At 40.8% G+C, this 16835-nt stretch overlaps 1 protein-coding gene across 1 annotated transcript; it reads right to left on the bottom strand.

The window, feature by feature from the left end:
* Window positions 1-302: 302 nt before the first annotated feature.
* Window positions 303-5811, bottom strand: LOC115672310 (phosphate transporter PHO1 homolog 1-like). Its single transcript, XM_056305425.1, has 13 exons — window positions 5322-5811; window positions 4888-5194; window positions 4316-4742; window positions 4176-4224; window positions 3981-4052; window positions 3588-3717; window positions 2405-2856; window positions 2143-2247; window positions 1899-1943; window positions 1651-1803; window positions 1259-1537; window positions 770-906; window positions 303-646 (listed from the first exon to the last, which is right to left on the bottom strand). The coding sequence occupies exons 1-13, from the start codon at window positions 5685-5687 to the stop codon at window positions 556-558; spliced, it is 2613 nt and encodes an 870-aa protein (XP_056161400.1). The 5' UTR covers window positions 5688-5811; the 3' UTR covers window positions 303-555.
* Window positions 5812-16835: the final 11024 nt, after the last annotated feature.

Here is a 16835-nt window from a genome sequence, read left to right as displayed (position 1 = left end):
ACCGAAGGTGGTCTCACTACAGGATTGGGATAAACTTCTTTTCGATATATGGTGCCGCTGTTACGAGCGGTTTCACTGAACGATTAATTTATGTCAATAAGTTCTGTTCTTTTCCCTTTTCTCTTGATCATTTGACCACATTTTCCAAATGAGCTCTGTGCTTGTGTCAATTGTTTCCCCTTGATTCTAATTGAAATATCAGAAATGTGGATGGAAACAGTTGAGAGCGACCAAAGTACGTAGCAATTTTCCGCAGTCGACATGGTGTCAAACAAATAGACAGAAAGAGGCAACGAGGAGAATGCATTAACTAGGTATTCATGCATTGACAGCTTTCTATCTCATCCACTTCATCCTTGGAAAAAAGGAACAAAAAAAAATGTTACAAGTTTGACGCATGTTCCTAGAGCACACTGAATGAACAAAAATTGATTTAGCCAAGTTGTTCCATCAACTGATGCTAAGTAGAGAAAACCCGATACCCTTTTCCAGAAAGAAGTTGAAATTTCGAATCCCTGAATTGTATTCTGCTTGCAACTTAGGCCAATTGGTCGATCACCCTTCTTCATCCACTTCGTGAAAGGGAAGGGGTACTGTCTTAACTGCTCTGAACTTTCCTGCATTATTTAGATGCTCATTCTCCAACCTGAGCCAATCAAAAGTAGTCCTAATCAATTGACATAGTGGATACAGATCATAATTCAAAAGACTTGAATGCACGAATATCTCCAACATCCACACAAAACTTGAAAAGCTGAAATTTTATTACCTGAAGAAATTCCACAGGCCTCTTCTGAGTACTTCCAGGGCTGCTAAAAATAGCCCCGTCACTCTATAATCGACATTTTCAAAACTATAATGGAGGACCGTTTGTAACCAAGCGAGCCTGAGAACGAGGTTCAAACCCTGCACGATTATTCAGACTTCTTAAAACTGCATATAGTTAGTCAGAATCATTTGCGAAATGCTTGTTCTCACTGATCATCTAGTTCTCTATCCTGTCTCCTGCGATGCGAAGCACACTAGCCATCTCGTTCTGTTTATCATCAAGTTGGGTTCTCTTATCTTTTTCATCCTTAAATCCTCGGAACCGTTATCATACTATGTCTTAGAAGAATATATTCATATTCATCTTCTGAGCAGTGAGAATCGATATTATCCTAATGTCCTGCATTAGATTTTTCTTCCCATCTTTTTCTTTCCTCAGTCTTTTGTTTTGTGTTCGAAAAGCAAGAAAGAGAGAGGGCATAGTATCTACCATGGACAAGTAGTAAACGAACTTTCGGCGAAGCATCAATTCGTTCCTCAGCCATTGGTTCTTCGAGTTCATCTGGAGCAAGCCCCAATCTTTTACAAAGTCCCAGTACAATTGGTAAATCGTGGCACCACTCGAGATGACCACAACTAGGAAGAGCCACCCGAAGCTCTGTTCTTTCTCATAGGCTACTTTGGCTCCGGCTGCTAACATCGCCGACACGTACTTCCCTAGATTCACGAGATGGCTTGTGTGTCCTTCGTCAAACCATCGCCTCGCGCACTGCATATTTCATAGAGTAATGCTCAATCGGGCTATTCTATTATACACGTCTGCCGATTTCCTAAAGTAGTTAACAATTGCCTAAGAAAAAGTGGTGGGTTTTTTAAATCAACCTGCATTGCCCTCCAGTAGTAGGGAAGAAAGGACACTGCATAGGCGAGGTCTCGGTAGTGCTTGGTCTGCATGCAATACTTGTAGTCTTGAGTCTTATAGCTTCCGGTTATGTAATAACAGGTTAAGTACTCTAAGTTTCTGAGCATCGGAATCTGCCAAAAGTATCAATCATGAACCGGTGAAGTCAACGATTTGATTTCTCTATGCGACTATCCTTCTGCAAAATTTCTATTGAACAAGGCTCTACCTGACTGCAGAGTTGATCAGCCATGAAGAAGTCCAGCATAACCACCTGCAGAAAATTCAGAATTGAATTAGACAGTCGGATTGTTTTTGCAGTGGATAGTCTCTGTTCAGTCAGAATTACTGGGCATCGCTGAGCAGTCATGTTAAACTGGGAATTATGCTCATCTTCTGAAGTCAGAGCCTATAAACCCACTTTCTTGCAGGACGCATATTATTTCACCAAATAGGGATACAAGAAATTGTACCTTGTAGAGGGGTGAGAAAATGATATTCCTTATCACTCGAAGGAGACGGTACCGACTAGATTGGTAGAAGATATTGCATGGACATACAAGTAATAGAACGAAACTCTGCATGTTCAGAAACCCTACTTTCATCAGATTAGCACAAGAGATTATGTATGTAATAAGTAGATTCTTTTACAATTATGTGCATGCGTATACGTGCTTTTCCATCCTATTGGAGGAATTTGTCGTCTTATTTTGCTAAGAGAGAAGAGAAAAGTACCAGTAGCAGAAGCCCGGGAATTGACTGGACTTGTTTGTCCGAAGACCCTTTTGTGAGAACAGACAGATGGACAAACATGACACCTACCACAACAGCCATTGATGCGGCACAAATTAGGAACACATCTCTGTACTTGAGCTCCTTGGGAGTGGTCAGTTCAAAGATGAAGCTATAATTTATACGTGCCTTTCGCCATGCGAAAATGTTGCATCCGTAGAGAAAGAAGTGCAGAAAGAACAGGCTGAACATGCTGCACATATAGGGATCACTTCTTTTAGCTGCTTTTTGCCCATTATTATGAAGAAGGACGCTAAAACTTAACGGTACTTGCCTAAGAATGGGGTACACAGTTTCCATGTAAACTCTGTCTCCCTTTCTTCTGTATATGCCGGTGACATGAGCCATGATGACATATCCGGTGAAGAGCGCAATCAAGCAACCGGTGAATAACCCTGATGCACAACAGTGAGGGAAAATGCATTACGGAATCATTTAGTTTCGCTGTTCCATCTTTTCTGTTTCTTGATTACTTTAAGTCACAGTATGCTATATTTCCGTAGATTTTTCATTAGATAATTTTGCAGTCTGCCACTCTTCTCTCCTCTCTATACGATACAATCGCAAGACAGAATGCTAACTTTTTTCACCGTCATTATTTTCTTATGGCAGAGCTGCAAAGGAAACTTTGCTTAATTTTAATATTCATTTCTTTTTTTCTTCAGTTGCAGTTAGTTGATAACTGGAAAACCGTCCTCACTGAGTAGACTTTATCATAACTCCTTTGCTACAGAAGTTAGGCCTAAAACTCGTTATCTAAGACAACCTTTACTTGTTTTCTAGATCGGGACTAGCTTATTTTGTCATGACATTAAAATATGAGTCTATATTGTTAAGCCTTTCCACTCTTCAATCTTCTACGGCAATATCCAGTGCAAAGATAGTTATGTGTCGTACCATGGGACCAAGATCTATAGTTCAACCAAAAACAATAAGTGCAGTGTGCACCAGCAGTCATTCTGTGAGCACTAATGGCCTGATGGGTCGAGTCACTCTCTCTTTCAGTCTCTTGCTCTAAAATATTGTCCCAAGTTAAGACAACACACGAGGTGGATGTCGAAAATATGTCGTTTGAAGATATTATCATGAAGATTTAAGTTTTTTGTATCTGAGCCATAAAACTGACCTACTAAAAAGGTAGTGCCGTGCGACTCTGTACGCTGGAGTGGCTTCAGGTACTTCAGGGCTTTTCTTTGATCAGCTGCAGCAAACTGCTTGACAAATAGCTCTTCGACTTCATCTCCCAAATGCATCACCTGTCATTTCTGACACCCGATAAGAAAATTCCTCCTCCTTACAAAGTTGCAAATGCACATCTATATGAGAAACGGGGAAAGAACATATGATTCAATGGTCATTCTTTGAGCAGACAGGAAATTTAGTATAACGACCACTAGGTTTGGTCAGGTTAATTTTAGGACGAATGGATAAGTGGGTACAAATCATCTTATGGATCATGGTGCACATGATTTCACGGCATTCTGTTGCAGAAAGAAGTAAATTAGTAATGTTCTTTTACCTTGTCAGAGCTATTGAAATAGGAGCTCTCTACCACTCTCAGATAAATCGGAAGAACTTGCTTTCCTGTGACCTGAAACATTCATTAACCGAAGTTACGAAACCCAATTTCTCTGTTATATGTGTAATAATCATGGTACATATGCCTATGGAAACAAAGATAAAAGAGAAAGAAACGAACAACCATTTCACTTACTTTGTCAAACTTCTTCAAAATTTTTACAAATGCAAGCATGTTCAAATTCCTGAAGAAAAATAGAACGACTTTATTAAGCACAAGGCTCACACAAGTAGATTCATGCATAAAAAAGTAAGCAAACATATATGCCAAGGTACCTGTAAGTATTCAGATAACCCAACCCTTTGTAGAGTTCAATGAGAGCTTTTTTGATCATCTTCTCTGCATGCTGCAGCTTTGTCCTATTAATTTGCATCTTATTATTGCCTTCAGAGTTGCACTTCTTGGAGGCTGGGCTGATCAGATCCTCCCGAACCAGGTCACTGATTGCCAAGAAGGCCCGAGATGGCGTTGTCAGAGGAATGTTCACCTTCAAGTTCTTCCCCTGGCAGCTGAAAGACCGACTCGAGAGCGACCTCAATTTATTACTGTACTCTCTCTTTATTGTTCCCGACTTCCCCGCCTCGTCCCATTTTGCAGACTCGGTCAACGGCAGCTCGTCACTTGTCCCAAGTTCATCCAATTCCAAGACTTTTTTCTCTTGCATTTGTTCTTGATCTTGTCCTTTTACTATGGACTCCTCCTCTGCCACCCGAGGAATGGAAAATATTCAGCAAGTTGTGATTCAACGTGAGCTTAATGAAAATTCTAAGTTTTATGTGGTTAATAATGTGATCATAAAATTTGGTATTGGCAATGCAGCACAGAAACTATTTTTATCCTCATTTACCGCAAGATATGGCACAGGAAATGGAAGCATCCTCCTCCCCGACATCATGGGCCAACGACGGATCTTTTCCACTTTGTTCACTGACAAATGCTTTGAGTTCGGCTAGGATCTCTATTTGCCTCTTCAGGGACTCTCCTCTTTCCAAGAACTCTCTCTCCTTGGTCCTGAAGAACTTGTTCACTTTGTTGAGCTGGTGGTCCAAGCATGCAAAGAACTCCTTGGCTGCTTCAAGGTCTGAGAATTGCTCCACCAACTCAGTCTCATACAAATCACCCTGTCTGTCTGAAGATGCAAGTTTCTTGTGCACCTGGTGTGAAATTAAGAAAGACAAGCACCAACAAGCCATTACATTCTCTTTACTGAAATAATCATCAAAATGAAAAAAGCTTTCTTGTTTTTTTTCTTTTGGGTTCTTGAGGAAGTGAGGAAAATACTTGAATGGCACCATCAGTCCTAGGTTGATGATGCCCAAAAGGACTGAACTTCTTTAGAGATGAGAGGAAAGTGTCAGCCTCAGTGACAGGAGTACTAGGATGATGTTCGTGTTCTCTGTTGGGCAATGAGGTCGGTTGAATGTTTATAAGGAGATGGATTCTTTTCAGGTCCTTCTTGAGTTGCCAGTAATCAACAAAGGCCGCTTTCCACTCAGGCACAAGCTGACCTTCATACTGCTTAGAAAACTTCACCATCTTGTTTCTTTCAACAATTTGAAAAATTTGAGATAGTAATAGCGATGATGATGATGATGATGATGATATGTGAAGGACTTGGTGGCTGGTTATAGCCTGTGATGAGTGCATCAGTGAAAGGCCATGATCGTGCTATTTATGGCCTCCAAAAAGAGGGACTGATTGATACGGTGGTACAGAGAGATGCTCCAACCCCAAGCACCATTCGTATAATATCCTCCTTTTTTGCACGCAGTATTCGATCCCTATGCTTCCTCCACTTGAACACACACACACACACACACACACACAGTGTTAGTGGTCAAGGTTTGCTGGAAAATGACCCTATCACCGCCTCATGTGGCGGTGGCGCCTCTCTCTATCCCCTCCATTGCTCTCTCTCTCTCTCTCTCTAGGCCAAGCCAACAGAAGCTCACGTTTGTTATGAAATGGTGGGGATTTAAAGTTTCATTTGGAATGACTCGGGCCAAGAAGCATGCAGAGAATAATATGTGTATTCGGGAAAATATAAAGTGCCCTTTGGATGTTGATTAGCTTGTCACTTTGTGTGAAGACATGAAAAACAAGTCTTTCTGTTTCATCAGGAGTCTGCAAAAATTTAGGTGATTTTTTTTGTAGCTGAAGCATTAGTGATAGTACCTGGAGATTGCAAAAAATTGCAGAAGAGAACGATCATTGGCTTAGCTAATGAAAACACCAATGTCAACTCCAATTGGACCAGCCTGATATCCACTAATATTGATGATAAAAAAGAAAAAATAATACCCCCCCTTTTCATAAGGGTAGTTCTCAAGGCGAGTAATGTCGCGTATACGAAAACCGATTTAATGAGATTGACATAGCACTCTGCACACTGCTGCACAAAGAGTCGATGTTTATACTCTACTTATACAACTCCAATCATATATACATCTGCAGTTATCTGTAAAACCCTGTTACTCCCATGTAGAGATAAATGAAGTTGTGAATGAAATATGGCAAGAAGGGTTGCCCATGGCCGAAATGGTGGCTGGTTTGCGAAGAACAAAAAGAAGTTGGTTCCCAGTGTTCTTGTTCCCATATTTCTGAACTACACAACCACCAACTTGTTGTCCACATGAAACCAGCTATTCCCACTTAGTACCTCTCTCTCTCTCTCTCTGTCAAATCATTAAATAATTTTGGAGAATTGACAACGTTCCTATGGTGGCTGACTCAAAAGATTCGCAATTGTTCCTGTCTTGCCTCCCTCCCCCCACCCCTTTCCCTCTAGGGCCGCGCACGAGAGAGATCTTCAGGCCCTTCTAAAGCGAGATGTGCCCATTTTACTTAAATCAAATGGCCAAGTGGCAAGTGCCACGAACTTCCCACATTAGCTTTTGGAAACCGAACAATTTTGATTAGAGGCTTGCCAAATTTTGATTCGTTGTTGATGATGATGAAAATGTTAGTGTGTTGTCGAAGCACCTAAAAGCTTTTTCCAAAGAAAATGTTGACCCAACCATGTAAAGATATGCAAAAAGTCTTACTGGACTAGGATATTTTTCGTGTCTGTGCTTTCAATTTTGACCTCATAAATATTAGGAAAACCTCCGAACACTCAGTCACGCAACCTACCTCCATCATCGTTAATTTGGATGGTTAGTCAATTTTTCAAATTAAGATTACCCAATAAGTTAGGTACCTTCAAGCAAAAGAGTGCGAGGATTGTGTACCATCTAAAAGCTCCAAAATTTAGTTCGGTTTATTCCCACAAGAACAGCCAAAGTAGCTTAAATATAGTTTTAATCCATTGACAATTCACAATCGTTCCATTAATAAGCAGAAAGTGATATCTAACGTAAAATATGTGAATATCAATATGCACGCACGTTTGTCTCTGGCGTGAAACCTTATAACCAATAAACCAATCCAGTGACGTATTGTTACCACAATTAGTTTTGGTTTACCGACTTGTTCAGACAATGAGTCAGAGCCATTTCTCTTTGTTTTGGCCAAATACCTAGGCCATGCTTGTGTTTACTCGGCATGTTGAATGAGACACTTCGTGCACTCAAAGAATTATCTAAAATTTCTGCCAAATCCTTAAAGGTGTTGATTCGCACGACAATATGGTAAAGCAAGCACGACTCATGAAATGAATAGACCATATGTCTCCTAGCTTATGTGCCCTTTAGAAACCTAGCAAAGGCCACCAATGGGAAAATTGTCAAAAAAGTCCTAAACCTATTGTACGGCGGCCAATTCAGTCCTAAACCTTTTAAATTTGCCAATTCAGTTCTAAACCTTTTTAATTCTTGCCAATTTAGTCCTTCCGGCCAATTTTGGCCGACTGGCGCTGACGTGGCCGCCGGCCGTCCGGCCAACGCTGACGTGGCAATTTTTAAATCTTTTTTTTTTTTTCCTGATTTCTTTCTCTGGCCGGTCCGGCCACCGACGACCGGCGGCCAGCCAGAGGGGAGGGCCGGCGAGGTCGGCCTCGCCGCTGCTGGGCGAGGCTCGACCTAGTAGAGCTGGGCGAGGCTCGACCTAGCAGAGCTGGGCGAGGCTCGACCTCGCCTCTGCTGGGCCTCGCCTTGCCCAGCAGCGGCGAGACCGACCTCACCGTCGCCTGGGTCACGATGGCGAGGTCGAGCCTCGCTAGATCTGGGCGAGGCTCGACCTCGCCGTCGCGACCCAGGCGACGGCGAGGTCGGCCTCTCCTCGGCCCTCCCCTCTGGCCGGCCGCCAGTCGCCGGTCGCCGGACTGGCCAGAGGAAGAAATCAGAATAAAAAAGATTAAAAAATTGAAAAATAATAATAAAAAATTGCCATGTCAGCGCCGCCCGGCGGCCACGTCAGCGCCGACCAGCCAAAATTGGCCGGAAGGACTGAATTGACAAGAATTAAAAAGGTTTATGACTAAATTGGCAAACTTAAAATGTTTGGGATTGAATTGACCGCCGTACAATAGATTTAGGATTTTTTTGACAATTTTCCCGGCCACCAATACTAGGCCAAAGTGTTTCAACTAGGTCAGAACTATAGAACGTAAAACAAGGAAACAAATGAACATGTTGAGCTAATTCCAATTTCTTTTTAGGGTGCGCATTGTCTCTTAATTGAAGCTCCCAAACCCACTTTTTTTTTTTTTCAGGATATCTTAGTTTATATGTTCCCATTGGGAAAAAAATAACTCAACCACTCATACAACTTCAGGTAAAGATAAATTGAAAAGCTTTGGTCCCACAAATAAACTAATTTTTTTTTAATTTAATCATTCAAGATCTTTAGGGTCAATCAGACCAATCATAGGTCATGAAAATGATGATCTGAATCGGATAGCATTTTTTTTTGGGTGCGCCCTTGTAGCTAAGCAATCCACCCTCTTCGTGTACCATTTTCTCTAGATCTTTTAATTACATTATCATCTCATCATATTATAATTTGTGTGGCCAAAAGCGTCTTGATTTGACCCAATATATCTAAGTGATCCTGGTGTAAGTTGACTTGAGAGCAGTGTTTGGGTCAGTATAACTTTTTCAGTCAATCCGTCGGTCCAATTACTTCGATTCTCTCCTAAGACCCAACGAGACACTTGCAGTGTCAAAAGCCCAGCAGATTATGTTTGGGAGGAGCAGCAGAAACGGAACTCTGGATACCTTCGTTTGGATAGATTATCGAGGGAGAGTTCGAGTTCGTCTATATATTTAGTTCGACCCATTATCAATAGAAAACTTGAAGTCTGTGGGTTATAGACCGATTAAGATACATTAACTGATCTACTTTACACACACTTCAACAAATCTTTACCTTGAGTGTTACCCTATTGTTTAGCCCACTCCCTTTTAATGTAGACATCCTTCCCCACCAACATTATCTCAACTTGAATCTTCATCTTAGCCTGGCCAAGTTTGACAGATATTAGGGAGGAACAACATCTTCTCATAAATTATACCTTAATCACCTTGAGATAATCACCAAACGCCGAATCACGCCTTTTTTGGGCCCAGCCCAGCCAAACCACTGGCTTTTGTACCACGTGTTGGGTTGATGCAACATAAGTCTCATAATTATGAGGGGAGATCTCTAAGAGAGCTCAAATTCGAATATGTCAATATATTCAATTAGATCTATTTTCACTCAAAAGTTTAAAATCTTTTCAACATCTTGGCGTTTTCTTCCACTTTGATACCTGGGCAAGCCTATCATCTCCCATGACGCTAAAGCCAAGCCTTGTGTCTCAAGCAGCACCTTAGAAGCTAAAAATATTTCCTCTAGTGAACTCAAATCTCACAGAAGCCAAAGCAATAATTGAAGATAGATAAAATCCTCAGAAAAATCAATCAACAATAACCCTATGCTTCGATACAATACCTAAGAGATTTGAGTTATGAATCAATTACGATATATTAACTGCTCCACCTTATATCATATCTCCAATTTGAAACTATTTTGACCTAACATAATTACACATGCACCTCAACATGTTTAACATCACTATCATCTCAGTGTCGGGTGCATAAGCTTGCTTGCCACATCTACGAGCTGGGCAATGTCGGAGGACGTGTGGGCCACTGCTTGTCGTCATAATCCCGCACCACTAGTCAATCACATCAACTCACTTCAAGTTTCTTGACTAGCACGCCGTGAAAAGCCATTCTCTGATAGTAAATATTTCTGTTCTCCATTAATTATGTATGATTTATTTTCGAGTAAATTTGATCACGAGTCAGGCAGTTCTCTAGATCTAATCATTTTGTGGAAAAAAGTTTAAGTCATTTTATAATATTAGGGATAACCTTGGACATGACTTTTTAATCAATTTACCCGACCCGACCTTCAATCCATGCTACTATTACTAAATGCTTTTTCGTTGAACCATGAGATCTGGCTTGTAGGGGCAATTAAAAAGCATCTTCTATTCTCTCTTTTCCCCTAAGATTATACTTAGTTTATTCTCCAATTGACATGCAATGCAGGTTATGCACGTTGTCATGCTTAATCAATGTTGCCCCTTTGGCGTGAGATCTTGTTGCCAAAAATGAAAATTAAAGAGAGTGCACGAAGATATCTTGGTTCGGAATTGATATAATAAGAATATGAACGAAGACGATTTCGCAGTCTATGATTAATGTAAGGAAAACTAATATTTCCTTATATCATAAATGGGCCTAAGCAAAGGATTTTTAGTCTTGACACCACAATATGAATTCTTTATCTCCTGTTTGATATGATTATGTTTTTTTTTTAATTTTTTGGTATGTTATATCTTTAATTTTTCTCACTCTTTGACTTTTGCTTTGCCACTTGCAAAGCAAGAGTCGAGCCCTGCACCAGTGATACTAGTGTCCCCACCCCCAATCCTTTTACTAGCAGGGCTGCATGCCTTGGTTACGTTCGGATGTCATGTTTTTCGGTGTAAAACCCGACTTACTCGCCGGAGGAAGTGCTAAGAAATATTCTAGATAGAACCTGTTTTTCTTTCTTTTTATCATTACTATTGCTATTATTCTTATTCTTACAATTATTGTTAAATGGGAAGCAAATGCAATCCGGTTCAAAGTTCCAAGAGTTCGTGACTGACGATTCCTAGCATACGATTCTTCATTATCGTGCTGCAAAATGCTTCAAAACCAATTTGTGGATACACCTCTTTCAAGAAGAGAATAGCCTAATTAATGGGTGAAAAGATTCTCATCTTGTCTCCGTTAAAGTGGGATTGACTAAAACTTTGGGTGCGTTTGTTTGACTGAACACTTCATGATAAAGGAAAATATTTTCTATTTTTAAGGAAAAGTATTAATTTTCATTTGTTTGGTGGTTTAAGGAAAACGATTTCTTTTTTGCTAAAAGGGGAAGTTATTTTCCCAAATCTAAAATTTGTTATTTTTAGTCCATAGATAAAGTTTTTCCAGAGATCGATTAGTTTTTTTTGTCATCCAAATACCAAAAAGTCGGAAAATAATTTTCCGAAAACAATTTTCTTTTGAACAAATGGACCCTTCATCTCTCTATCTTTGTTGTCCCGATGATTTGACTCTAAGCATATACTTTGTCCTCCTAGAATTAGTAGGACATCCTTCTCCATCAAATATATTTTTGTGGAGCATATTTGTCACGATAATTTTTTAGACCATAGCCACTTAGGGTTTCTAGGAGGGTATATGCTTTGCCTTTGCATCTTTCGTGCACACCAGGATCCCCTCCTTGGTAGATGCCTCCTGGAAGCGATTCGGATTCTTTCTTCTTATTTGTTTGATGGCGAATACGATAATCTTCCGGAGAGTTCTGAGGAGAATTTTGTGACAGGATTGAAAGTCACTGCCAATTTAACCGAGTTGAACTTATACCATATGTCGGGGTACTATCTAAAGTTAGGTCGAATTATTGCCAATGATCTTGCAATGTATGGTTTCCGAAGATGTGTAAGGAATCGTAATCTTGTCCGGAAGTCGAATCATCTACAGACATAACGAACAGGGTGCTGCAACAGTGCTCAAGTACTAAAGTAATTAATGGATTGGATATCTTGTTGCAGCTAGATAAGGAAAGATGAGTAGTTGCAGTGGATTGTTTTTCCATTGCTAAGTTCAATCAATGATTTGAAATTCGAACGATTATTTCATTATTAAGGGTACTAATGATTAACAAGACCCGCTTCGCAATATGTGGCATTGGCATGATATCAATGCTCAATATCGAGGCCGGATAAATTGATTATTTCAAGAGTTCTAAAGCTCACGTACAAAGTGCAATGACATCTTAGAACTTTTCATTAGATTAGTTGAATCATGAAGCTGTTTAAAAAAGTTTCATTGAAGTCAATATAAACTTCATCGAGTAATTATGTTTGATGGAAATGTTATACACATAGCTAGGCTGCGCATGCCATGCATGCATGATTTTGTCGTAGACTAATCAACTGATTTGGTTGAATATGTTTAGAAAGTTCTAGGACTCGATTGTCCTATCAAAATATTTCAGGATCGAATTTCACTTTCATACACAACTTTTGAGAATTAATTCAAATGGACTTATCCTGACTCAACGCACACAACTAGACTGTCTGTTCAATCTTGTTATCTTACGGAATTGACAGACACACGGTATAATTAGCACATACACATGTTTGCCCGTAATTTCCATAAGCAACCATCTCTCTTTCTCGTTGACTAAAGTTGAGAAAGGAACCAAGGTTATCCGCCTCATTTTCAACATCAATGAAATAATATGGTCTAAAGTAGACTTGGTAGGTTTTCTTATGAGCGCTTTTTTTTGAAATAACCCAGGCAACAACACTAAGGCCTCGTATGGTCATGCGGAATTGGATTCCTCGAAGAATAGGATTCCAATGATTCCTACATTTTTCATATTTGAATAGAAATCAAAACGCGGATTCCGATTTCAAGTGAAATAGAATTCCAAGAAAAGTACCAATTCAGTTCTAAACCTTTCAATTGAGCCAATTTAGTCATAAACCTTTTTATATTGGTACCAATCCAGTTCACCCAGCTAATTTATACCGAAAATCATTGACGTTGACTTTTTTTTTGTAATTTTTTCTTTTTTTGATCCCTTTTTCATTTTGTCGATGGTTGGCCAGCCACCGGCCAAAGGCGAGGGTCAACCTCGCTGAGCAACGCCGGGCAAGGGCGAGCGTTGGTGAGGCCGACCCTCACATAAGCTAAGCCTTGCCAAGCCTCGCCCTCACCCCCGCCTAGGCGAGGCCTAGTGAGGCCAACCCTTGCTCAAGCAAGGCCCGACAAGGGTCGACCTTGCCAGATCTGGGGAGGGGGGCCTTGTTGGTGCTTGCCCTTGCCCAAGCGAGGCAAGCCCTGGCCATCGGCAAAAAGAAAATGGAAAGGAAAAAATTATAAAAAATGTCAACGTCAGTACTACTCGTGCCACGTATAATGGCCAGCATCCAAGTCCGTGATTTTCGGCCTAAATTGGCTAGATAGATTGAATTGGTACCGATATGAAAATATTTAGGACTAAATTGGTCCAATGAAAAAGTTTATGACTGAATCAGTACTAAAACAATAGGTTTAAGACTTTTTTGGTACTTTTCCCTATAATTCCTCGCATGCGGAATTCGATTACCTAGCAATAGTAAGTATAAATAGATTTCGAGTCCACGTTCCTACCACCATAAAACTATCAAAAATCCAACTCCATCACTGTCTCCGCTGCCCGCGGTTGTCGATAGTTGTAGCCGTCTTCTGTGCCACCATCGGTTGGCCACCACCTCAGTGAGAAGCCTTCTTCCTTGGAAAAAATAATTTTCCATCCAAAACCATCGAAAAGGAATCTCATTCTAGCTAAGGAATGACATTACTGAGAACAGGAATCACTTGAGGATTCCTCTATCCTGGAATGAAACGTGGTCTAATAGAGAAATATCTTCATGCAAGCTTTTGAAAGTAGAAGCAAGTGATGCTGAAGAAACTATGAATGGTTCTCCTGAAGCGATTCGGGAGTGGCTTTGCACGAAATGACAATACGTTTCAACCGTTACTTTCGGGGGTTTCGCATTAGAATTCTGTACTAATTCACAGTAATACATGAATTTTGGGCCTATCCGGAACTACCAATTAGCAAGAAACGACCATATTGGTAGCGGGAAAAGTGTCAAAAAAGTTCTAAACCTTTTGCATTGGTACCAATTTAGTCCTAAACCTTTTTTTGGTGCCAATATAGTCCTAAACTTTTTATATTGGTGCCAATTTAGTCCTAAACCTTTTTTTGGTGCCAATTCAGTCCTAAACCTTTTGTTTTTATACTAATTCAGTCCTTCCGGTCAATTTTGATCGGATTTTGCTGACGTGGACAACTTTAATAATATTTTAATATTTTTTAAATTTTATTTTTAATATTTTTTTTATTTTTTCCTCCCCTCCCTCCTTCCTCCAGCTGGTCGCCGGACCGGCGATAGGCCAGAGGCCGACAAGGCTCATCTTCGCCGGCGACAGCGAAGGGGAGCCTTGCCATGGCTGGTCGAGGTTGGACCTCGCTGGATCTGACGAGGTCGGGCCTCGCCTAGTTGCTGGCGAGGCTCGGGTCTCGCCTAGCCGCATGCGAGGCTCGAGCCCTTGCCGGAGGCCGCGAGGTCGAAGGCCTCTGGCAAGGGCTCGAGCCTCGTCGGCGGCTGCGCGAGGTACGACCTCGCTAGATCTGGCGAGGCTCGCCTTCGCCGGCACCTTCGCCATTGCCGTCGCAATGAAGGTGATCCTTGCCAGTGACCGACGAGGTCAACCTCGCCGACCTCTGGCTGGTCGCCGGTCCGGCGACCGGCTGGAGAAAGGAGGGAGGGGAAGGAAAAAAAAAGATAAAAAATTCAAAAAAATATTAAAATATTATTAAAAGTTATCCACGTTAGCGCCAATGACCGGTTGGTATCCACGTCAGCAAAATCCGGCCAATTTGAATTGGCACAAACACAAAAGGTTTAGGATTGAATTGGTATAAATGTAAAAGGTTTAGACTGAATTGGCACCAAAAAAAGGTTTAGAACTAAATTGGTACTAATGCAAAATGTTTAGGACTGAATTGGCACGAAAAAAATGTTTAGGACTAAATTGGCACCAATGACAAAGGTTTAGGACTTTTTTGACACTTTTCTCTATTGGTAGCAATTATCTGACTTGAGAAGGCCCATACTAACGTTGACAACGCCACCTTTCTCCTAGTTCATTGTGGCGCACACGCATATGAAGACACGAAATCACATTGCTAGATATCTTAAGATTGGACTACAGAATTGATATATTAACTGATATGACAGATTGCAAGTATATCTTTGAACAAGTGAGCAATGTTCAAGACTCGATAAATGTTGGCGAAATAACTTAATACGATAGTTTTGTTGCCAATTAGTATACTTAATATATAAGAGAAATTACAAAAGAAACTAGAGATTTACAATCCTTTGTGGTACTATGCATCCTATAGTATTTGAACTTATATTTTGCACCCTCTAGTTTCGAGTCAGATACTTCACGCTCCCAATTTTTCCAGTCTCTCATTCTTGTAAAGTGTGGGGTTTTCGATACCTAGTTGCGAAGTGTATTAGGTCACGATGCAAAATGAGGGTAAGAGAAAATTGAGATGGTTTACGGTATTTTCCGGAAAGAAAAACCTTTTTGGGTATCATTTTGGATTGAAGAATAGAATGTCCAATTAATAAGTTTACTCTTGCTCCATGGCAAATCTTGTCAAATTAGATCAGGTTGCCCAGATAAGGAATTCAATTCATGTTAATTTGTGCAACACCAGTCGGAGCGGGAGAAGGATTATTGAGTGATCTATTAGTGCATGCCACGTCCAAAATAGTCACAATCGCGAGTACTCTTTTTGAACTCTTGGTACCTGGATTTGGGCCGGTTGTTATAACTGGTGTGACCGATTGAAAGTGCAAGACTTATTGCACGTGCTTTGTGTAATTCCAGGACATAGCGGCAGCCACCGATGAGAATGCCAATGTTTCAATGATGCGATTTTGTAACACCCGAATCTCATATGGAGCAACGGTGGAGTTGTCGAGCGATACAAACGTAATTGCTATCCACCCAAACGATCATCACCTTAAGTACCGCTTTTGGGGGAATTAGCTGTCGGGGATCGACGAAAATCGGTACAATTTTGAAGAGAAATGAGTATGTTATAAATCGGGCCAAATGAAGAAGGTTCGAGAGTTCACACTCTCTTCACCTAGATTGGGCCAGAAGAAGTTTCTCTTCACGTACGAAAGGAAGTCGGGATGGACTAGCGACCAAGCAAAAAGGAGAGAGACCGAATGCAAGTGTCCGCTTGGCTCGAGTCATGGTTTCACACATGGGAATTCCTCGTTGGACGCGATCCTGGCATCCTACAAGTTGCAAGCAACATTCAATCCTTTTAGTAGTAATCAATTTTCCTTACGTAAGAGAGTCAAATTCTCAATCTTTTAATGTTAATTCTCTCACAAAAGCCTCTTCTATGTCTCTGACCCGGAAGAGAACAGCCTAAGGACGGGTTCCGTAGTTCACACACTCGGGGCAGAAGTCGAGTCAATTATGTACCAATGAATAGTGTAATAACCATAGTCAACAATCGTGGTTGCTAAAAGAACGAACTTCTTTTTTTTTTCCGTATGAAAAGTGATTAAGAAATACTCGTGGTAACCATTCAAGCCGACGAAATTGTGTATTGTGTATGTATCCGCGGCTTTGCTTGGATCGCCATGCACTATAAAGAGACTTCGCATTGGTGAATGATTCATCGTCAAAATCATAATCGAGCGACTGAGAAAGGAGTTGA

Source organism: Syzygium oleosum, unplaced genomic scaffold, assembly GCF_021117445.2.
Source record: "Syzygium oleosum isolate NSW1041296 unplaced genomic scaffold, Sole_v2.1 Sole_v2.02, whole genome shotgun sequence".
Classification (NCBI taxonomy): Eukaryota; Viridiplantae; Streptophyta; class Magnoliopsida; order Myrtales; family Myrtaceae; genus Syzygium; species Syzygium oleosum.
Note: the sequence above shows the minus strand (reverse complement) of the source record. Positions and strands in the feature narration are given on the sequence as shown.